This window comes from Zosterops lateralis (assembly GCF_965231275.1).
Source record: "Zosterops lateralis genome assembly, contig: HAP1_HAP1_SCAFFOLD_56, whole genome shotgun sequence".
Taxonomy (NCBI): domain Eukaryota; kingdom Metazoa; phylum Chordata; class Aves; order Passeriformes; family Zosteropidae; genus Zosterops; species Zosterops lateralis.
In genome coordinates, this window is record NW_028154610.1 from 1 (window position 1) to 20986 (window position 20986).

The 20986-nt window shown below is 39.6% G+C and overlaps 2 protein-coding genes across 2 annotated transcripts; one reads left to right on the forward strand and one right to left on the reverse strand.

Moving 5' to 3' along the window:
- Window positions 1-2652: 2652 nt before the first annotated feature.
- LOC310923455 (beta-sarcoglycan-like) lies at window positions 2653-7130 on the reverse strand. Its single transcript, XM_083885454.1, has 6 exons — window positions 7099-7130; window positions 5663-5872; window positions 4691-4876; window positions 4398-4589; window positions 3754-3885; window positions 2653-2914 (listed from the first exon to the last, which is right to left on the reverse strand). The coding sequence occupies exons 1-6, from the start codon at window positions 7120-7122 to the stop codon at window positions 2711-2713; spliced, it is 948 nt and encodes a 315-aa protein (XP_083741580.1). The 5' UTR covers window positions 7123-7130; the 3' UTR covers window positions 2653-2710.
- Window positions 7131-7437: 307 nt separating this feature from the next.
- On the forward strand, window positions 7438-19075 carry LOC310923454 (mitochondria-eating protein-like; the record flags this gene model as incomplete). The annotated part of the gene is made up of 11 exons (XM_083885453.1): window positions 7438-7524; window positions 9408-9513; window positions 9626-9690; window positions 11115-11233; window positions 12080-12572; window positions 13556-13717; window positions 14077-14252; window positions 16167-16290; window positions 16641-16706; window positions 18230-18283; window positions 19022-19075. 11 exons carry the CDS (start codon window positions 7438-7440, stop codon window positions 19073-19075), a joined length of 1506 nt encoding a protein of 501 aa, XP_083741579.1.
- Between the last annotated feature and the right edge of the window lie 1911 nt (window positions 19076-20986).

Sequence of the window (20986 nt, forward strand, 5' to 3'; positions counted from 1 at the left end):
ACAATTACACTAAGCAAAGTCCACCACATACAATCTATGACAAAGGGGTGTGGAACAATTTTTATACTTCCAGTTTCTTACACATTCTTCATATTCTTAAAATAAACACTTCTGAACAGCAGCTGCATTGTAAAATTTATTGTATTATTTCAAAACAAACGTTTGAAATTCTACAGCCTTTCACCCATTGGAACAACCACCACACTTAGAGATGGTGAGAACTCTTCACATGCAAGTTGTTTCAGCGTACCCAGTATAGCATTTTACACAGGCATGTAGAATGCACTTTATACACAAAAAATCTTAAGTGCATCTGTGGGACTGAAATAAACAGTGTTCTACTCTATGCTTTTAATACATACAGAAAAATGTACCTTAGGCAGTTAGAAGATAAATAAATGCTCAACAGAAGGCATGTGTGGTGCCAACGTTTATCAAACTGCGTAATATAAATGTAAAATATATTAACAATACATAGTGGCTAGCAAATTTGATAATTTATTTCATTTGATATTTTTATGACTGGTTTTGCTACATTTTGACAAAAAAAAATCCACACTTCAAAAAAAATTCTGCAGATCATGATTTAAGAGTACCTTTGTGACAAAATCTTTCAGCTGTACATTGCACACAGTATTTTAAAAAGAACTCTTGATAATTATGGGAATCCAATACTAGCATATAGACATGTCAGTATTAATCAGAGAAGAGCTTTAATACGTGTGTAATCTAGTTGACCAAGGCATTTTCAAGATGTATGTCAGCTTTGAGGATACTGCTCTTTATATTTTGTGTTTCCATTTGTATACAGAAAGTGACAAGCTGCCATTAGCATGAGTGACAATTTGAAAAATGTTAATTTCCTCCTTTTAACTGTAACAGAAATTGAGTTACCGCTTAGCAGCAAAGATGGGTGTAAAGCAGCAAAATGTGTGTTAAAGTGTTTAGTAACTATTATCTCTGATAAAAGTCTGAGGTCCATAAAGACAGTATGCAAAATGTTAGTACTTCCCCGTAATCTTTAGTGTGAGAACTCAGTGGTTTTTGCTACATTATATTCTGCTTATTCTGATTTTGTCAGAACGGCTCCACTGCTGACCAGCCCCAAACCCCCAACAACTACTGAGCATCAAAATCTGCCTTTGAGCAGTGAGAGAAATACAACTCCTCTGACCTCCCCCATGTGCTGTAATGCCTGACTTATGAATATCCCTCCAGCAACCACTTCCACCCATACACGTTCTGCATGAGCGTTTACTGCCTTCCATGAAGTTCAGAAATTGGGGCCTTAGAGTTGAATTTCTTGTTACAGCAGGAGCTGATTTGTATTTTATGGAATCCTATGTACTTTAAGCACTGTAAAACAAGGGTAGATGGTTTACCTTCATGTAACAAATAATCAGTTCTGAAGTTAATGTGCAAAACTCATGCAACTTGAAGGTAATGAAGGGTGTGTTTATCAAAAATCTTGTCAAAAAGCTGTTACAAACAGTTTTTTGAGACCTCCAATATTAAGATTACTTGACGCTACTGCTAAACCAAGCTATTTTAAACTGAAGAAATACATGGGGTGAGGAAAGAAAGAATCTTATAAATAGCTGGTTTATTTTTAGCTCAAAACACATCACTGCTGCAAATGCCACTGGAAGGCTGCAGCAGGCCCCAGTTCACCATAGTTTCACTGTTGACAAATTCTGATACACATAGTCTGATGTCCTCCCATCACGTTTAGAATTACAAAACTGCAGTTTAACTTCAGAATTTAATTCCGATGTTTTAGTAATGCATCAGTACTGAAAATTATGGGGAAGGAGAGAACTGACCTCAGACACTGCTGCAACAGTTAAGCTTAGATTATTACCTATCGAGTAATGGACTCAGACACTGTTCACATTAGAGCACCTCGGAAAACACTATTTTTGGGTAGTAAGCAAGTTGTAAGTACATCTTTAAAAACGTACTTCTAATATAAACACATTTTGTAAGTATTTCACATAAATTAAACAACTGCAGAATGCATTAACTGCACAGACAGAACGGAAGTTCAAGCAACACTTCAATAACTGCAAGACTACTTCAAAATTCAAGTTACATTTCCATACTCAGTATTACTTTGCAAATATTATTTATGATAGCACAGTTTTTTTAATAACATGAGAATACATGGCAGAAATAATGTGATATTTTTAAGTGAATCTGGCATTACCCCTCAGTACACATCTGGTAAACCACCTAAGTTTGGGGTAAATCAATGTATCAACAAGAAAGCAGAGAAAAGTCTGCCACTTCAGCCATCCTAGGAGAATCTATTTTCAACAAAAAGTTGACATTCGTGTTGAAGTACTTCAGACTGTGGTTATATTCTCAGCAGTCTTCAAGGTCTTGAGACAGGACAAAAACCTCCTCAAGAGACTACTGTAGGCAGTAGAGGTGTTGCCAAGATCATGTTCTTTTACATATATTCTACTGATCCCAATTCGAGAAGGTACTTCAGTATGCACGTACACTGAAAGCTTATAGATTCAGTGCCAGTACTGCAGCTAACAGGATGATGACCTAATACTGCTGACTGTAACAGCCTTTCCTTAAAAATACAGTGTAAGAAATGTTAGCATAAACTGCTGCAAAAGAAGAAACCCTTGAAGGCGTGCAATTACTTCATACAAATATGTGTAAACACGGAGGAGACCTGTCCCTGCAGCAGTTTCTTTCAGTGCGTGGCTCCACAGGGGTTGACAGAGGTCTGGCAGCCCATGTTGTGCCCTGTCACCTGAACCTTGAACAGCGTCCCGTCCGCACACATGCACAGCTTGAAGCGCAGCCAGTTGCCGTTATTGAACTGTTCCCCGTGAGAAGAACTTGGCAGTCGTGACGGGCTGACCATCACAGTTCCGTTCAGGATGATGCTGTTTTCCTAGTAAGGAGACAGGAAAAAAAAAAAAGAAGTTGTAGAATTACAACTTCTAATGTAAATAAGGCATATTGTTTTTGAGAAGGACAAGCTGTTTTAATGGATAAATAACACGTCTAGGATGGCTGTAGAATCAACAGTAAAAAAAAAGGTATGTATGCAAATGTTTAATTTTTTAATAACAATTACAGCAATGCCTGTGGATTTCTTGACTATATACAGCAATGTACTTTGCTATTTCAGTGGTGTATTGATATTGAGAAAGACAGCAGTAGGGTGACTTTCCACTTTACATTCTTATTAGCAAATGCAGTAAATATAAAATATGGACATGAAACAGGAAACAGTGTTTGAATTCATGCATGAAATTCATTCACATTTGAAAGTGCATATACCTTTATTTTTATCCTTTTTTTCCATCGTTCTATATATACTACCATCTTAATCTCCAAAAATCTTAAAGAAATGCCAGTGAATCTTAGAGCAGCAGCACAGAATGCTCCAAACTATATGCTCTGCTCTTCTGGCAAACATTGCCATCCCTGGTTAAGCTTTCAGAGGAGATTAACTTCCTTTGGTATTCATGCCAGTACAGAGGCCAATATATTAGCTTTAACTGCATTGTAGGTTTTTGGTGTCTTAATAGTGGTAAATCAATATTACCTGGAACTATTCAACCACTACTTAACTGCAAAGTAATAAACCATCTATTTAAATCCAAATGACTTCTGTGCATGAGTAATTTTATAAAATTTGAAATGACATAAAGCTACATCAGTTTACTATCAGCCTAGATTTGAAACTAAGCTGTTAGAAGAATTGCTTTAATTTGAAATACTTACTGCTTTAAGTTCCATGTTTCCACCCATTCGAAACTCAATTGTCTTGCCTGTGATGAAAACACCTTCATTTCCCCGGACAATGGCACGACCATCAACCTTTATGTTTAGATCGCTGGTTGCATTGCTGGTAATCTAAGAACATAACCAAAAAAGCTGTATTACACCTTAATGAAAATGTGCTACTTGCATTTGTCTGAGTAACTTTAATTACCTTAAGAGTAGTGCTGTGCAATGTAATAAAAACCTTGAATGTACTTTTTGCCCTTCTGCCATTAGCTTCTGCATATTTGTTATTTCCCACGTTCAGTTTCAAAACAAGATCAGTGAATTTTGGAAGGTATGTGAAATTAATTTTTCTTGTATAAAAAACCACAAATTTATATGACAATTTTATGAGATACACAGCTAACACTTGTACCAAATACAGGCTTCCTGTTAAGACAGATGATGTAAATTTACCCCTCATTTTTACTTAACCTGTTCCTCCTGTGTATTCATAGTTGTGAGTGGTTTTTCTGCAACACGATTGCTCAGTGTTTCCAAAGGCACACTCAACCCTCTATAAAACCACTAACCCAACTCTACTTGTACACAAACAAACAATGGGCTGTATTCTTATTACTTACAAAAGATAAGAGACATACCCTCTCTGTAGAGGCCTTTTGTACATTCAATATTTTAACTCCATTTGGCAGATGAAATTCATGGGTTTCATAGTCGGTGCTGAACAAAGTATTTTGTGTTCGTGGGTCAACAAATTCCATGCCAATATCGCTGGTAATAGAAGTTTTGTCTTTTTCCACGCTAAGCTTGGTTGTTCCTTGCTGAAATACAATCTTCAGAAACAAAGTCATGAACTTAATGATGTTTCAAATTAGCAATGTGAGTGTAATTCTCTAGTGTTGCTCACAAACTTTCAATTCATGTTATAACTTACAGGCTGATTATTCCCAGTGATCACCAAGTCTTCATTCTGTCTCCCTCCTACAGTGCTTTTACATAAGGGATGTATAACACCCATGTCAGACACTTGCTTAAACCGCAGTAAGCCACTCTCATGGAATTCCATACTGTCACAACCATTGGGACCAATTCTTACCACTGCCCAGATAACCAGGGTAATCTGAAAGAGAAACACATTTTCAATCATCATGTTGATTGTTCGGATCTTCCTACCACAATTATTGTATTAATTAGATGTTTTATTTGAACAATTATTAATGTCAATGTTTAAGTGAGGTTTAAGTATGAGTTTACTGTAGTCTGTTCCTATTGAAAACATCATAACACATTTAATTATGAAAAGCATTTAAAATTATTTTTAGACTTATTAGAAACAGTAGCTAAAATTATTTCTATATATATAAAATGTTAAATTGCATCCACAGTTACATCTTTCTTTTGTTTAAGGGTAACCACTGACTAAACAGATTTCCTGAACAGTTCAGCTTGGTATATACTTAACGTTGAACTGCAAGAATGCATCCTCAGAGATGGATGTGCAATTACAAAAAATAATTTATTATTTCTCATTGACCAAGCAATAAAAATGTGGTTATTAGAACAATGAAGTTTTAAAGTGCAGTACCTAGTTAATTCTAAATGTTCACATACAGCTCTGTAATGTAAAATATAACCATATTTTATATGCCATATATCCTGAATTCATAGGTACTAGTAACACTTCTCATGGGGTGACCATGATAACCGAAATAACCATGCCTGAATTGACACCATTCTTCCATCTAATCTTGCTCAGACTACAAAAGAACTAAAAAGAAAGGAGAAAAGTGGGAATCTCCTTCAGTACATTATAAGTCCTTGGCCATCCTGGAAGTTTTATTTTTTTAGTGAACTGTCAGAATGAAACACGACCTAATGTTACTTACGCTATAGCTATTATACTCACAATCAGATTGATGACGGCCAAAATAAAAAGAACAACAATCACACATATGGCCAAGTTGCCTTTCCTGCCACGTAACCCTGTCTTATGGAGACGGTCTTCATCAATTGGAATGTATCCTGCTTTGAAGTTGCTGTTGTGCTCCTTATTAACGTTCCTGCGTTCCACAGCCTTCTCTCGCATAGACTTCTTCACCGGGCCGTTAGAGCTTTGCTGTAACACAGGGCATGGGTTAGCTTCAAAAGGCACGTAAATTAGCTACAATGACACACACATATGTATGCAAACAATGTAAACTGACTGGTGGAATATACTGGATATTATGTTGAGAATAATTTTTCGGTCTGCCACCCTGCTGTCAGAATACACACTTAGAACCACAGCAACCTCTGCTAACATAATGACTAAATTTAAAATCCAGATACTTTCAGACAATATATGACTTTAATATTTATCATGGCAGATGGGAATTATTAATTATATTGTTACAGTTAAAAACCTAAAACCAGCTACCAAGAAATTCATCAAGTTTTTACCTCTCAGAGATGATACAGGACATAATCCTGCACGTCATCTGCCAGTACACAGGATTTTAGTTCCCTCCGTGCTCATATGTGATAGACTCTCAGTGACTATTCAAGAAGAGCATGGTGGATACAGTTTTTAAATTAGTTTGACAGTACAGGGTTTGCATTCAACTCCTGTTGCTTGCATGCAGCATCGAGAAAGATACTGTGAGGCTTCACACCTGGCATGGGGAACTTGGCCGGAGTGGCTTTCGTGTAATAATCTGAAGTTATGACATTGTAAGGGATTTCCTCTCAATGTAACAAATTAATAGAGGAAACTCTTGTACATATTCGTAGTGAAAATAAATCTTTAATGTATTTTTGTAGCTGTCCAAAACGGAACGGTTTGTTATTTAGGGATTCACATGTTCAAAGAAGAAGCTTGATCTTTTGGACGGAATTAAGTTTGTTCACTTGAATCCTAAAACTACACTTAAGTGACTGCACTTGCACGTCTACGCTGAAGTAGCAACACCGTGTTTTCTTCTGCTGCTGAAGAGCTAAGAGATAGTACTGAGAAAGGTGCTTGACCCGACAAGTTTATGGAGATGTTCGGGCCCCGTGTGGCCCTGCAGAGCACACACGACCTGCGGGCCCCGGGGCACCCGCCGCCTCCCGCCCCGGCCAGAACCCTGCGCCTCAGTGCAGCGCTGGGGCACGCACCATTGCCGTCTGTGGCACACCCACGCCTCGGGCAGCACGGCGCCGCTGCGGGCCGCCCCGCCCCGCCCCGCCCGGACAGCAGCCTCGGGCCGCCTCTCCCCTCCCCGGCCGAGCGGGTCCGCCCGCTCACCGCGGGCCCGGTCCCCCCTGACCCCGGCGGGGACGGCGCCGCCGCCCTCCCGTGCCCGTGTCCCGCCGCGTACGGACCTGCTCGGGGCCGGCCGCCGCCATCTTGCCCCGCCGCCGCCGCGCGGGGCCCGCGGGCGCCCCCTGGTGCCGCTCCGCGCGGCGGGTCCCCGCGCCCGCTGCCGTTACCCGGCAGCGTCACCTGGCGGCCGCGGGCCGTACCCGCTCCTCGCTGCCCCTCGCCGTTACTGCGGCACCGCCGCCGCCGCCGGCCGTACATCACCATCGCGGCTGTACGGCCCCGGGGCAGGGGCACCGGGCCGGCTGTACCATCGCTGTTACACCCGCGCCGCCCGAGGAGCGCTCCCGGAGCGACATCGAGCCAAGGCAACACCCCCAAGAGCGAGCTAACATCCTGCCATGGCCAGAGACTCAAAGAGTTTGGTGGGCGCGGGGGGCGCCCGGGAGCTGCAGGAGAAGCTGGAGAACTGGCATCAGGAGTACGAGGTGGGTGCCGGCGCTCCCGGGCCGGGGCGGCCGCCGCCGGGCGTTGCAGTGGCCGGTTTGGGCCCCGTCCCGCGCCCCTCACACACCTCTGAGTGCCAGCCCCGGCTTTTTGCCTCTTTGCCCTGAAAACAAGGGCCGGAGGTTGAAAGTGAGGTTTGAGGCACACTGGCTCTAAACAGGAGAGAGCGTTGGAGTAAAAAAGCGGCAGGTGAAAAGGACCCGGGGCGGGCTTGTGCTCAGGAGAAACCGGCCGTGGGCCAGAAACGGGCAGGAGAACGGGGGGGAAAGAGGTGCTGAGGCGGAGAACGGGCTATCCAGCACCCCAGCCCTTCTGGGAGGGGAAAGAGGCTGCTGCAAGGCCACACGGCCCCGAGGGGTCAGAACGGGACTGAGGGAAGAGTTTCGGCTGCAGAGGGAATGTAGTGGAATCCAGGGAGTGACAGGAAACTGAGGAGGTGAAACAGTGGAAGAAGTAGAGAAGGTGTGAAATTAGGGAAAGAGGAGGCGGAGGAACATGAAACTTGTCAGGTGTGACTTTGCTCAGTGGAAAATCGTGACAGAGTTTTCACTCCTGCATCCCCAGGTCTCTGTACCTTCAGGATGTAGATGGGGCTTGTGCTCAGGTCAGGAGCCTGTAACCACCTGCTGTGTGCTGTGCTTGGTGAGGAAAGAGATGCAGCGTTTCCAGGGAAAATCAGCTATTTTCTTTTACTTTCTGGTTGGATAGGAGTTACAGTTACATAGCCAGTGTAACTCTCTGCAGGATTCATGACAAAGGACAATTTTAGGGAGTTTGAGAGTAGCTGGTAAAGCCACCACAGAGGAGAAACAGTGCCGTGCATTTCAAAATCTTGCAAATGGATGGTGAGGTAGACCTTAGGAGGGCTGAGGAGCAGTGGGGGCTGACCCCTCCATCATGAGTTGGTTGGGAATAGTCTTTCAGGTCTTGGAAAATGAAGATGAACAGTTTCAGGCTGCTGTTGCAGGAAAAGAGGAGCTGGCAGATGGAAACACTGTGTTATGTTGCTGTAATGACCTGGAAAAATGCACTTTTGTAGCTGTGTTCTTGTGAAGGTGAGCAGGTTGACAGTGCTCCCCAAGGCCCGAGGAAAGCATATTGCAGCAATCAAAACACAAGCTGATGGGCACATGGGTGGGATTTTCAGCTCTTTTGGAAGCTTGTAAAAACCATACGGAGTCATTAAAACCTGAAGACCTAGAGAGTGATCTATGTGGAAGGTGATACACAGGTTACAGATAAAGATTAAGGAAGGAAGTAAAAAAGTGTGTATTCTTCTGGCAGGTGTAGTTTAAATTGCAAAATTTTCAAAACGGCATTTGCTGAACGTGATGTAGTTTTGTTGTTTCCTAGGCATAGTTCTGGGTTTTGCTCCTTCAGTAGTATATGTTTCAGTTTGTAACTCTTAAAAATCAGGTGAAATTGCGTGGAGACTTCATGTGACTGCTGACAAAGCAAGATAAGAGCCTTTTCCTTGTATGTGTTATTTCAGCTAATATGGAAAACCAGATTTTGTTTTTTTTCTTTTAATCCGACAATCTGCTAGATTATTATTTTAATAACTGTTGAAAGATTTTAACCCAGATTCATAATTTCTATGATTCTTCTTTTAGAGATACTTGTGGTTGCAGCATCTTTATAATTGAAAAGGAGTATGTTTTCTCAAGTAGTGAATTATCTGAGTGATAGAAGTCCTGATGCATTGTTCATTTGCCTATTAAAAATGTGAACCTTAAAAAATGAGTATTCTAATGCATTCAGTAAGGAAAGGTTGGAAAGATGTAATTACAGGGGGGAAAACGTCATGATTGTAGCTTTAAGTAAGAAAGCCCACACAGATGTAGTAATGCACATTCATTTACAGTTGAATTCCAGTGGTGAAAACCTGACCCGATGCTGTGAATTATTAGAACAGAACACGGCGATTCGAAAACAGCTCTTATCAATTCTGAATGAAATATCTCAAGAAGGTAAATCAGTGCCTTGTCTAATTACGAACATGTTTCACATATGGCATTTTTTCCAACTCTGGCTCTTTCTGTAAGTGTTCTCACCATTTCTTAATGTGTGTGTGTTTTTTAGAAGACTGTCCAGCAGTAAAAAGCTGTCTCCTGCGAAAAGTATGCTGTTCTGCTTCAGGAGGTCAGGTGTGTAAGAAACTTATTTTAAGGGAATAGAACTACATGAATTGATACCAGCAGAAGATCTTTAATGACTTTCTGTTAATATTAGCCTCTCTCTCAGATTTTACTTAATGAAATATATCCTTAGTTGCTTGTGGAGGAATTTGCTTTGTATAAGAAGAAGTCTGTGTTATTATACTGCTTTCCTCTCCTAGGTAAAGATTTGATATTTACATTTACATTTACATTTGCAGAGACATCATAAAAATGCCATTTTTAAAATGTTTATGAGATATTTGTGCCATATCTCTTTCAGAAAAAATAACACTGTGGAAATACATGTGTAAACTGAAGGTGTGCATAAACTCTATGCATTAATTTGTGAGCTCCTTTTATTTTCTTTTTTAAAGAAAAAAACCTCTAAGATTATCTTAACACTATATTATTTCCTGAAGTGTTAAAAAAAGAGAAGTGTTCATGTGTGTTGTAATACCATCGTGCTCCTGCCATGATATTTGGAGTTCGTATGTATTTGGTGTTTACTGAAGGGGTTGTAATACTAACAGTTTGGCAGAAAAGACAGATCTGTTGTGGCTTTCTGCTTTGAAAAAAATAAGAGAGTTGGCTAATTCAGGCTAGGGGAGGATCTTCAAGATCCTGAGATTTGAGAGTGATGTCTCCAGGTTCTTTGGTTTCTCATTTTTACACCTGCTCTGTCAAAACCTTTCACAATTAAAATAGGATGAATAAAAAGTGATATCCTTTAAGAGTCAGAGTCTAGTATAATGCAGTAGAAGGGTTCTGCCAAAACGTCCCCAAAACACAAAATAACAATGTAATTAAATGACAGTACACCAGGCACACCAATTACAGATTTGTCATTGCATGTGACATTCAAAATTTAAAGAAAACCCTGTTGCTCAGTTACTTATTTAATTCCAGTTCTAGTAGGCCATTCTATGGGTTGTAAAAGGCAGCTGCATGTATAGTAAGTAGTGTGCTTTCTGGAATGATAATACTTGTCTCCTGTGTTCTAATAACTTTTTCTGTTGTTTTGTGTACATGAATTCTCAAAAAGTTTATTTGAGTTGGTGATGTAGTCAATCAGAAGTTGACTAACTGGAAAAAACCAACTGTGCAATACATCTGCAAAGTGCTTTGTTCTGATGACTCAGGCAGTAAATCTGCATATGCAGACCTTCCATAATTTCTACCATGAGGTATAAAATAAGTGAATATATTTCTTTATATAATTGAGTCTTTGTTTGCTGTGCTTGAAAAGTATTTCTTATGTCTCAGAGAGAATGCAATTGTTTTTGTTCTCAGTTTCTTTAGAAATGGTAGTTGATGAAATATTTAGAAATACATCTGCCCTTAATGCTATAGTATTTTGCTGAGAGAATCTATAAGGTAGAACATTCAAGCAGTGTGACTTCATTTCCTGGTAGGATCCAGATGGAGGAGAGCTACAGCTGAAAGATTTGGCCTGCAAACTGAAATGTCGACTGCGAGACCTGGAAGGAAAACTAGCTGAAACTCCTGTAGAGCTCTGCGAGATGGAAAAAGAGTAGGGAAATCAACTGCAGTTCTTTCTGTTTGCTTTTTGTTTTTCAGCAAGCCATGTTTTTCTCTTGACATCTAAATATTGATGGAGATTTATAAAATGTTTCATTCCTGGCCTAAAACCAGAGTTTCAAAATGCATCTAAGCTCTATATCATGTGTATGTATCCAATGAGGGGTACAAATGATACTGTCACACCCACATTCATAAATTGACTTGGTAGGTTTTGCTTCTGGCAGAGGTGTTGAAAAACATTCCAGTATTCTACATAAAAAGGATTTGTATAGTCCATGACAATCCCATGTGGAGCTACAGTCTATGAAATGTTGCATGCTGAATAAACCCTAAATAAAAAATCAGTTGAGTAGCTATAGTGTAACATTTATTGAAGGACCTACAACATGTCACAATTAATTATGCAATGTAATTGGTATGTAAATATCCGAGAAGATAAAAGCCACTGTCATAAGATGGAGGCAGAGGGTTGGATTTCCAAATAAGTGACTAGACCCGAACAGCTTTTGCTTAGTTGCATAAAACATATTTTGTGGAGCACTATAATATAAAAATAACTAAATTGCTTCAGATACAAATTCGTGCAGTTATTACCAGTTCCAGGGCCATTTGTTTATTCTTAAATTGATTATTTGTTTATTCTTAAATAAAGCCCATAAAACATATTGATGAGAATGTCTTCATATTAGACTAACCAGCTGCAGCTTCTTTAATTATGTTGGTTTAAAATCCCACCCTACTCTTATAAAAATTAAATTGACAAAATAATCTGCCTTAGGGAAAAACATCTGAGGATGGTAAACTGACAAGAAACTTCTTTGCATGTGTGTTGTAGGCTTGAACGGAGCTGCTCTCCTCGGCGGTGCTGTGTGAACAAGTCTTGCAAACCCTGCAGGCCCTGCGACCCCTGTGATCCCTGCAAACCCTGCAGTCCCTGCAATCCCTGCAAACCCTGCATTCCCTGTGACCCCTGTGATCCCTGCAAACCCTGCATTCCCTGTGATCCCTGCAATCCCTGCAGCCCCTGCAAACCCTGCATTCCCTGCGACCCCTGTGATCCCTGCAATCCGTGCATTCCCTGTGATCCCTGCAATCCTTGTGATCCCTGTGATCCCTGCAATCCTTGCAAACCCTGCAGCCCCTGCAGTCTTCCTGTCAAGATCTGTTCACCTGCCCAGTGCAGGCGGGCCAATGCTTCTCGTCGTGCCTGCCTCATAGCTTGCTTTAACTTAATTTATGCTAAAGATCGCCTGGATGCAGAGATCTTGTTGAAGAAATATATCTGTGACATAGAGATGGTGCAGAGGATAATATATGTTGCAGCTCTGGTGAGGAAGAAATAGTATTTCTTATTTTACAGGCTGGAGGGTGTATTGTAAAACACTATGTCTGCATTGGGTTAAATGGTGGGTAAATTAGCATTTCTGTCAAGCCCAGAGAGGAAAAGCTTTCTTCCTTTTTTTTATTTTGATTTTTCTTTCTTCCCCTCACACTTCTACTTTGAACTCTCAATGTAGTGTCCTACCTGACGTGTTCCGAGATTGGAACAGGGTCAGTGATTTATTATACAGGTGCTAAAAGAAGACCAATTTGGTCTGAAAAGTAGATGCTGCCTGCAGTGATCAACATTGCCTTAGAAAAATTCTTTTGGGAATGCTGCATTAAATACTACAACACTACAAAGCTAAAAATCTTCCCATATCATGCGTTCCTTATGCTTGTAGCTATGTGCTGTTTTAATTTAATTGGGTCCCTTGAAACCACCTAGATACCCCACATTTACCATGAACTCAGTTTGAAGAAAATTGTTTTCATTTTTTCTGTATTTAATCTTCTTTTCTATAAAAATGATGTAACACATGTGTTAGAGAGGCAGCATATCTTAATGTGTGTGATCCCAAGCACATTTAACTTATTGAAGATTTTTTCTTTCAACAGTCATTCAGTTTATACGCTCCAATTCATCCTCTTTTCCCAAAAAATGAGGTGTTCCTGTCTTACATGTAGGGCTGCGGGACATAAAATGCTGTTACTCATGATATCTTTGAATGTGATTGCATTGATCATGGGTGTGTGATGGAATCCTGTGCAAATATAGAAAGTTAGGTGGGAAGATTTTCAATCGTACCTTCTGCAAATAAATTGCAGTCAATCAAAGAATTCATTCCCAATGAGTTAACTTTCTCCTTTACAGCAGTTTATTATATTCCTCCTTATTATGATGACAGTGGGTTAAATTAATTTTTGCAGATAACTGATAAAAATTAATCTAGGCCTCCTGTGTTTAACTAGATGTTCTTTATATTTGCAGGAATCTTTCCGTGCAGCAAAGAAAGCCTTCCGGAAGATCAAAATACGTGTAAAAGAGACTTTGGCTGTAGATCAGTGCCGGGGACCTGCAGCACTTGAAATTTCTGCCCTCAATTATATAGCTTGCCACGAGGAGCTGTATGATGTTTGTTGCAGTGTCCAGGTAAGTCAAGGGCAGTGGTGGGAAAGTGATGTGGTGATCTCTTTCAGGAGCTAGTAAATTCAGAATATGTAAACTGAAGGAGAAAAAAGTTACTGTATAGACTTTGTCTTGTAGCAGTTTACTTTCCAGAACAACATTGCTAGGACTAGTGTATGTGTGACTTAGTAAAAGCTCGTTTGTTTGTAGCAGCACATTCTTTCTGAAGTTATTGTTTTCTGGAATAATCTAGGGCAACATGAGCTTTTTGTAGCGATTTTTAAATGTAGAAAGCTGAGAGGCATACTTAGGGGTGATTTCTATACTTGCTTGTGAATAAAATTGTTAGCGAGTGCAAATTACCCCTGTATTTTTATTTTCAGGAAGTTATTTGCTGCATGAACGTGAACCCAAAGCTTCCAGGTCCAGAAAATGTTGATTTCAGTGTGATCAGCTGTTTCATTCGAGCGTTGTGCCGTTTGGCTTTTAAAATGCAGACACTCTGTCCTCCTCTTGATGTTGCCTCCGGTGCTGATAGCGAACTTTTCAACAGGAGAATGTAAGAAATCTTTATATTCAGTCAGACTCTTACCATTAAATGTTGTGTAGCCTACTTGTTTCCTAATTAATATAAAAATTTAAGATTTCTAAACATTAATTTGGGCAAAAACCCCTGGCCTGTAGTGAATGTGGTATATCTTTAAGGTTTAGGATAGTGTATAAATGCCAGCATGTACACAAGTGTTAACAATTTTTTTAGTGAACAGCAGAGCAATTTTCTGGATAAACTTCAGTCTCAAGAGCATATTTAATTTATCATTTAAGAAGATAATGATCATCAGATTTCCCTGTTTAGTCTCTATCTGCCTTTTTAAAGATGTTTGCATCTTTGTTCCTCCTTACTGGCCTGTTCTGTAAAAGTCATATTTACTGAGATCTGGCAGTTGATGTTACTGGGATCAACATGTTTGCCGCAACCTCCCGGCTGCAGCTGCTGTATAACATACAAGTATTAATATGGTCCCACCTCTTCTGGTTAAGAGCTGAGCAAAACCAAATCTGCCTTTTAAAAATGTGAATTTTGTTTTAAAAAAATTCACACCATGGCATAGGTTTGGGTTTTTTTTTTTTTTTTTTTTTTTTTTTTTTTTTTTTTTTTTTTTTCTGTTGGATCAAGCTGCTTTTTTAGCAGGCAGAGAACAGGGTGCTTCCATATTGTCTAGAAAATTCATGGGATTGATAAGTCATAAAAAATGGCTCTCAAAAGCAAAAAACCTTACATCACTAAGGAGGTTTCCAGTAATACAATTTAGAATAGAATGGGACCCAGGTGGTGAAGAGCTTGAGAAGTCAAGGAGAGAAAGAGAGAAGATGAAAGTAGACTCTTGATAGGAGAGTGCAAAGTCATACAGGACTACTCAAAGATCCTATTCAAATATGGGAAAGTTAGCTTTTGACACTCAAAGCTATTGGCCTGATTAAAAAGCACCAACACTGTGGTATAGTCTTGGGATGCCTTCTCCACCTATTTGGTGTGTATGGCCTTAAAAAACCACATCTAATATGTTTTTGTGTGCTGCTGTGGGAGACACATACTCCCATCTTTCTGTCTATCTATCTAGATAAATGTGGCATATGTGTATGTTTACATGTATAGCATGTATATATGGCACACAGAGATGGAGCAAAACTTGTAGAAATTAAAATATCTCTGTTTATTGTGTGATAGCATTCTATAAAGGGCCAGGTAAACATCATTGTACCCTATGCCTTGCTTCATGCCTCAGGGTACAACATTGTTTTATATAACTTGCTATTGTAATACATTACTAAAGTGTAGATGCACGGCTTTTAACTTTTTTTTAAAATTGCTATTTGATATTTGTTCTGAGTTTGAATCCATAAAGCCAGATGTGTTATTTAGCCAATATTCCAGACTTAGAAAGGTAGTATACATACCTCTGAATTGATTTTTCATAGCTAAAATGTCACCGTTTCATTATCAATATATGAGGATCTTGCTAATCAAGTTGCCTCATGTCTCATAAGATACTAGGAAGTAACTTTATAGTTGAGTATTTCTGCAATGTCCTTTATAGGGAGCTTGTTTTAGCAAGGTATTACAGGAAGAGGGGATGACTCTGTCTGCCAAATTGCTGCTCAGAAGGTGTAATCTGTCAGTGGACAGAGAGGCCCTGGTTTGTGTGAGGCTTATGCAAAAAGTAAGGTCTAGTGGCCTTCTGAAGTGTGAGATGGCTTTATTAGAATGTCTGTCAGTATAAGTAAATAGTATGTTCTGCTAAGTCTGTCTTCCAAGTCCATTTCTTTTACAGGATCACATAAAGAATACGTATTTTTGTGATGTGAAAAGACACTAGCACCGTAGCTGCTTTTTATCAGCACTGATGATTTGAAACGTACTTGTCTTCTGGCACTTGTATGCAGACATATGTTGTACTGTTTGTTTCAACAGGTACTATCGTAGTTGTGACTCAGATTCCACAGCTCCCTTTGTGGCCTATCACGTCTGGCCTGCTCTGATTGAAAATGATACTATACTTGGGAAGGGAGAAGTAGTCACTAGAAAAATGGTTCAGGTATGTATTTTGTTAAAGGAATACGTTAAGGGAAGTCAGTGGATTTCAACACTGTTTTTAAAATTTAAAAATATAAGTTTTTAACTGTTCCCTATATGGGTGGAGTAGTATATCAAATATCAATTAGGTTTTAGTGCCTTATCCTGTACATAGGATGAATAGTTCCATTTTCCCTAGTGTATTAATTATGCAGATGTATGGTTGTTGTCAGAGCCTGTTCTAAGGAGAAAGCTTACTGTGTTTCCTCTCTTTCCTCAAACTTTGTCTCCAGCATGGCAAGTCTGCTTGCAGAGTCTGTCTTTATTAAGCCTTCTCTCTCAGAAGAGGTTTTTCAAACTCTTCTCTTGTAGTGTTATCGCAGAAGCAATCGTAGAAGCAGAAGCTGCCTCTGTGGCCGTCGTCTTGTGCCTGGTCAAGTAAGCCTCAGCTGAATGTTTGTAGTGTTAACAGCATCAAGTATTTTTACGAGGAATATAGGCAACCTGTTAAAAATGCTGGTATGCCACATATTCATTTCAACACTGGGAATAAATGCCTTTGCTCGATGGTCTTGAATGAGGTGAAGCTGAACTTACAGATAGTTATTGCCTGGTATAATGATCAGTAGAGATACTGTATGAGAAGCAGATCATAGTTAAATTCTCAAAAGTATCAACTGTGTATCTTGGAATGGTTTCTGCCTACTCCCCTTGTTTTAGTGCCCTTCTGAATAAATAATTGGATCATCTAGAAGTATTTCAGTCATTTTGGAGTACATATACAACACATAGGTCCTACCTCCTAGAATTAGTAACCTAAATTTACTCCTAATTTTCTAAATGCATCAAAGGAGTGGAAAATAAGTGTAGGGTTGTAGAAGCATCCGTGACTTACAGGGACAAGGTATTCTGCAAACCTGAGATATTCTAGAATATGCAGTTTTATTGCAAGGGTCGTGGGTAGAAAGGGCCTTCCCTTCAGCCACCAGTCTCAGCTGAAGGGAAGTCCCAGAGAGAGAACGACAGAGCAAGCAAGAGGGTAAGCTGGCAAGAAGATGGGAGAGAGCTAGAGAAACGTGGCAGGGGTCAGGGTGCAGGGGGGAGAAAGAAGAGAAGAGCAGGGAGGAGAAGTGGGCCAAGAGGAGAGCGGGAAGGCTAAGAGAGGAGAAGAGCAAGAGAGCGAGGTCCAGGTTACAATACATTATATCTTCTTTTGTGATGAATATTCTAATTTACAGTGACCAACCAATACAAGACACACAACCCTATAGAATCTACATACAGCCTATAAGAACTACTACATTACCATGTGTTATAGTTTAAACTCTAAAAACTACTCTTTAGACTTTTTTGTTTTGCTACATTGACCTTTGGATCCTTAGCCAGCAGAAAGGCATTGTTTAATCCAAAGGGATTCTTCTTCAGCTGGCCAGGCTATTGTCTTTAGGTTATCTAGTAACTAAGACTTGGTATCCTACAACTCAAAGTACGCCATTTCGATTACAGGTTTCATATTTTCAGAATCTTTTGCTAAGCAATCATATTTATAAGGTTTCCCTGATTCATCTTTCCCAACAAGGGTGAGCAGGAAGGGAAGGTGGTACAACTAAGCTATATGAAACTGTAGCAAGTTCTGCATATGGTATGGTTACACAACATTTTTAATTATTTCTGTAAAAAATGTGTATATTTTTCTAGTTCTTTTCCCATCTTATTAAATGGAGATAGGTGCCCTCAACTTAAAATGGGAATATTGGAAATGTGAGAGGCTTTGGGTAGGGCCCAATTTTTTGTGTGTGTGCAGGCTGTGAAAAAAACCCTAGAAAGTTGTTGAACTTTGTAACAGTAGAGCTGCACTGATAGATACATGCAGATTTTCTGAATGTTGATGGGTCCCCAGATGGCTTTCTTGGGTACAGTTCTTTAGCACACCTGATTTTCCTTTTCTCTTCATCTTGCAGATGACTCGAAGCCGTAGTCATTCAACAGTGCGGTTCAAACCTTTGTGTAAGTTGGTAACTTGGTTCCTAGGGACTCATGATATTCACATTAAGCCCTTGAATGATTGAACAAAGGAACAAAATAACATGTTGAACGTCCTTGATTCTAAAATACTTGCCCAAGTCTTAGTTTTAAATTGGGTAGCCCTTTTTTATATGTAGAAAAAGGCTAAGATTTCTGACCTGGAGAAGGATTTGTTTTTTCACTCTACTTGGACCACTGTCATGGTTTCTCTCTGGTGGTTGTCTTCACTGTGGCCAGTGCTGTAGTAGTAAAACTTGCTTCCTTCCCTACACAAGAGACAGTTTGCTGCTGCACAGCTGCTGGCTTCCTGCCTTTCAAATTCCAAGGAGATGGCTAAGTGGTGACAGTGAAGTGAGGGATTTCAGGCAGTACGAATATGTGCCTATCTTGAAGCCAACCCAATTTAGAGCTTTAGAAAATATAGTTGCACTGAAATGTGTCTTTTTCTTCCATAGGCCGCTAACATCTTCCTACGGTGCAGTGCCTCTGGATTCAACAACTTTGCTGCTGCCTTTTCTTTTCAGAAAAACCTCAAATCTCTCAATAATGTGCATGACAATTGTCAAACAGAGTTTGTGTTCAGTGTGTTTTTTAGAATTATAGAAGGCTTATTTATAATTTTAGAAACTAAACTATTTTGATACAAAGAAAAGAAAAAAGTTCATGCAGTACAGGATCATTTGGCAAAATTTGCAAAGCTCTCAGGAACCCATGATGTAATCTTGCAGGTGGAGATAGAATTACTGCATCTAGAACGTTTGCCTTCCACAGATTCCAAATGATGCAATTTATCTTGATAGGATGCTTAATAGAACCTTAATGGTGAATGTTGCAGAATGTTGAGGTTAGCTGTTACTTGAAAGCAATGTAATTAACTGGTGCTTATTTACGATTTTAGAAAATAGCTATAATCATAGGATGTGCCAGTCTCACACAGCAGCCTTTTAAATATATCCTTGTGATCCACTGAATTTTCTAACTACAGTGTAGAAGTTGCACAGAACAGTCATAAACTGCCAATACTACAGCAATCCTCTGGGCTTTATTGACATTTATGGATGAATGCACACGTATCCTTTAGCAAGGCAGTAATAGTCCCTGTTTAAATACATTCTTACTTAGAAATTATTGTAATAAAAAATTGTAGTTTGAGATTAGAAGTATTTTGAAAGTGTGCCAGTGAGTATTTGTAGGATTAAAAGATTTGATTGAGGCCTCTTTGGTGTCACACTTAATAGGCTTTCATACCATATTGATAGATCAGTAACTGTTGTAAATACAGTTGAAAAAATCCTGTCTAGTTAGTGTGGGCATTTATTGCACTTTAAGTGTAAAAATTTGAGACACCTGAAGAGATTTAACAGTGATAAGATGTGGTATGACGTGCCATCCCACTCATACCAGTTGGCTCTCCAAGCCAGAAAGAGACGGCCACAGCCTGGAGAGGGTGTGCAGGTCAGTGGAGAACACCTGAAGGAACAGCACCAAAGAATTCCAGCCACTCCAGGCAGAAAATCAGCTTCACCCCAAAATTTGACCCAAAACCCCCCAATTTTTCACCCAAAAAACCCCCAAATTTTCACCCCAAAATTCCCAACTTTGACATCAAAAAAAAACCCCAAAATTTGACCAAAAAACCCCCAAAATTTGACCAAAAAAACCCCCAAAATTTGACCCCCAGGCCCAGCTCCTCCAGCCGGGGCTCCACCAGCCCCGAAAATTCCGAAATTTCTGGCCCTGGGACAGGGGCAGGGGGCTGGAAAAGAGGAAAAAAGGAAAAAAATTCTGAGTGTAAATTAAAAAATTGGAATTTTTAGGTAAAAAACAGCAAAAATTGAGGTAAAATCGACTAAATTTGACCCAAAATAACCAAAATTCGACCTCCAAACATTAAATTTCTTCCAAATCCCAATTTGACCCCAAATTCCCCAAAATTTGACAGAAAACATCAAAATTCAACAGAAAAAAAACACCCAAAAATTGACCCCCAAAACCTCCCAAAATTTGACCAAAAAAACCGCAAAAATTTGACCCAAAAAACCCCCAAAATTTGACACAAAAAAATGCCAAATTTCACCCCAAAAAGCCCCAAAATTTGACAGAAAAACCCCCAAAATTTAACCCCAAAAAACCCCCAAATTTTAACCCAAAAAACCCCAAATTTTCACCCAAAAATCCCCAACTTTGACATCAAAAAACCCCCCAAAATTTAACAAAAAAACCCCCAAAATTTGCCCCCAGGCCCAGCTCCTCCAGCCTGGGCTCCAAAATCCCCGAAAATTTCTCAATTTCTGGCCCTGGGACAGGGGCAGGGGGCTGGAAATGAGAAAAAAAGGGAAAAATTGGGAGTTTCAGTGAAAAAATCAGATTTTTTTATGTAAAAAACAGCAAAAATTGAGGCAAAATCGACTAAATTTGTCCCGAAACGCCCAAAATTTGGTCCCAAAAATTGACAAAAAAACACCGAAAATTTGACCTCAAAAAACCCCCAAAATCTGACCCAAAAAAAGCCAAAATTTGACAGAAAAAACCCCCCAAATTTGACAGAAAAACCCAAAAAATTTGACCCAAAAATCCCCAAATTTGACAGAAAAAAACCCCAAAATTTGACCCAAAAAAACCCCAAAATTTGACACAAAAAAACCAAAAAAATTGATACAGAAAAGCCCCAAAATTTGACAGAAAAAACCCAA

Bases quoted from the DNA above. Each gene is read 5' to 3' on its own strand.
- LOC310923455 (XM_083885454.1), bottom strand. From the start codon at position 7,122: ATGGCGGCGGCCGGCCCCGAGCAG. The intron at 5,873-7,098 runs GTCCGTACGCGG...CCTGTGTTACAG, and splicing joins CGGCGGCCGGCCCCGAGCAG to CAAAGCTCTAACGGCCCGGT. The intron at 4,877-5,662 runs GTGAGTATAATA...TTTCTCTTTCAG, and splicing joins TGGCCGTCATCAATCTGATT to ATTACCCTGGTTATCTGGGC.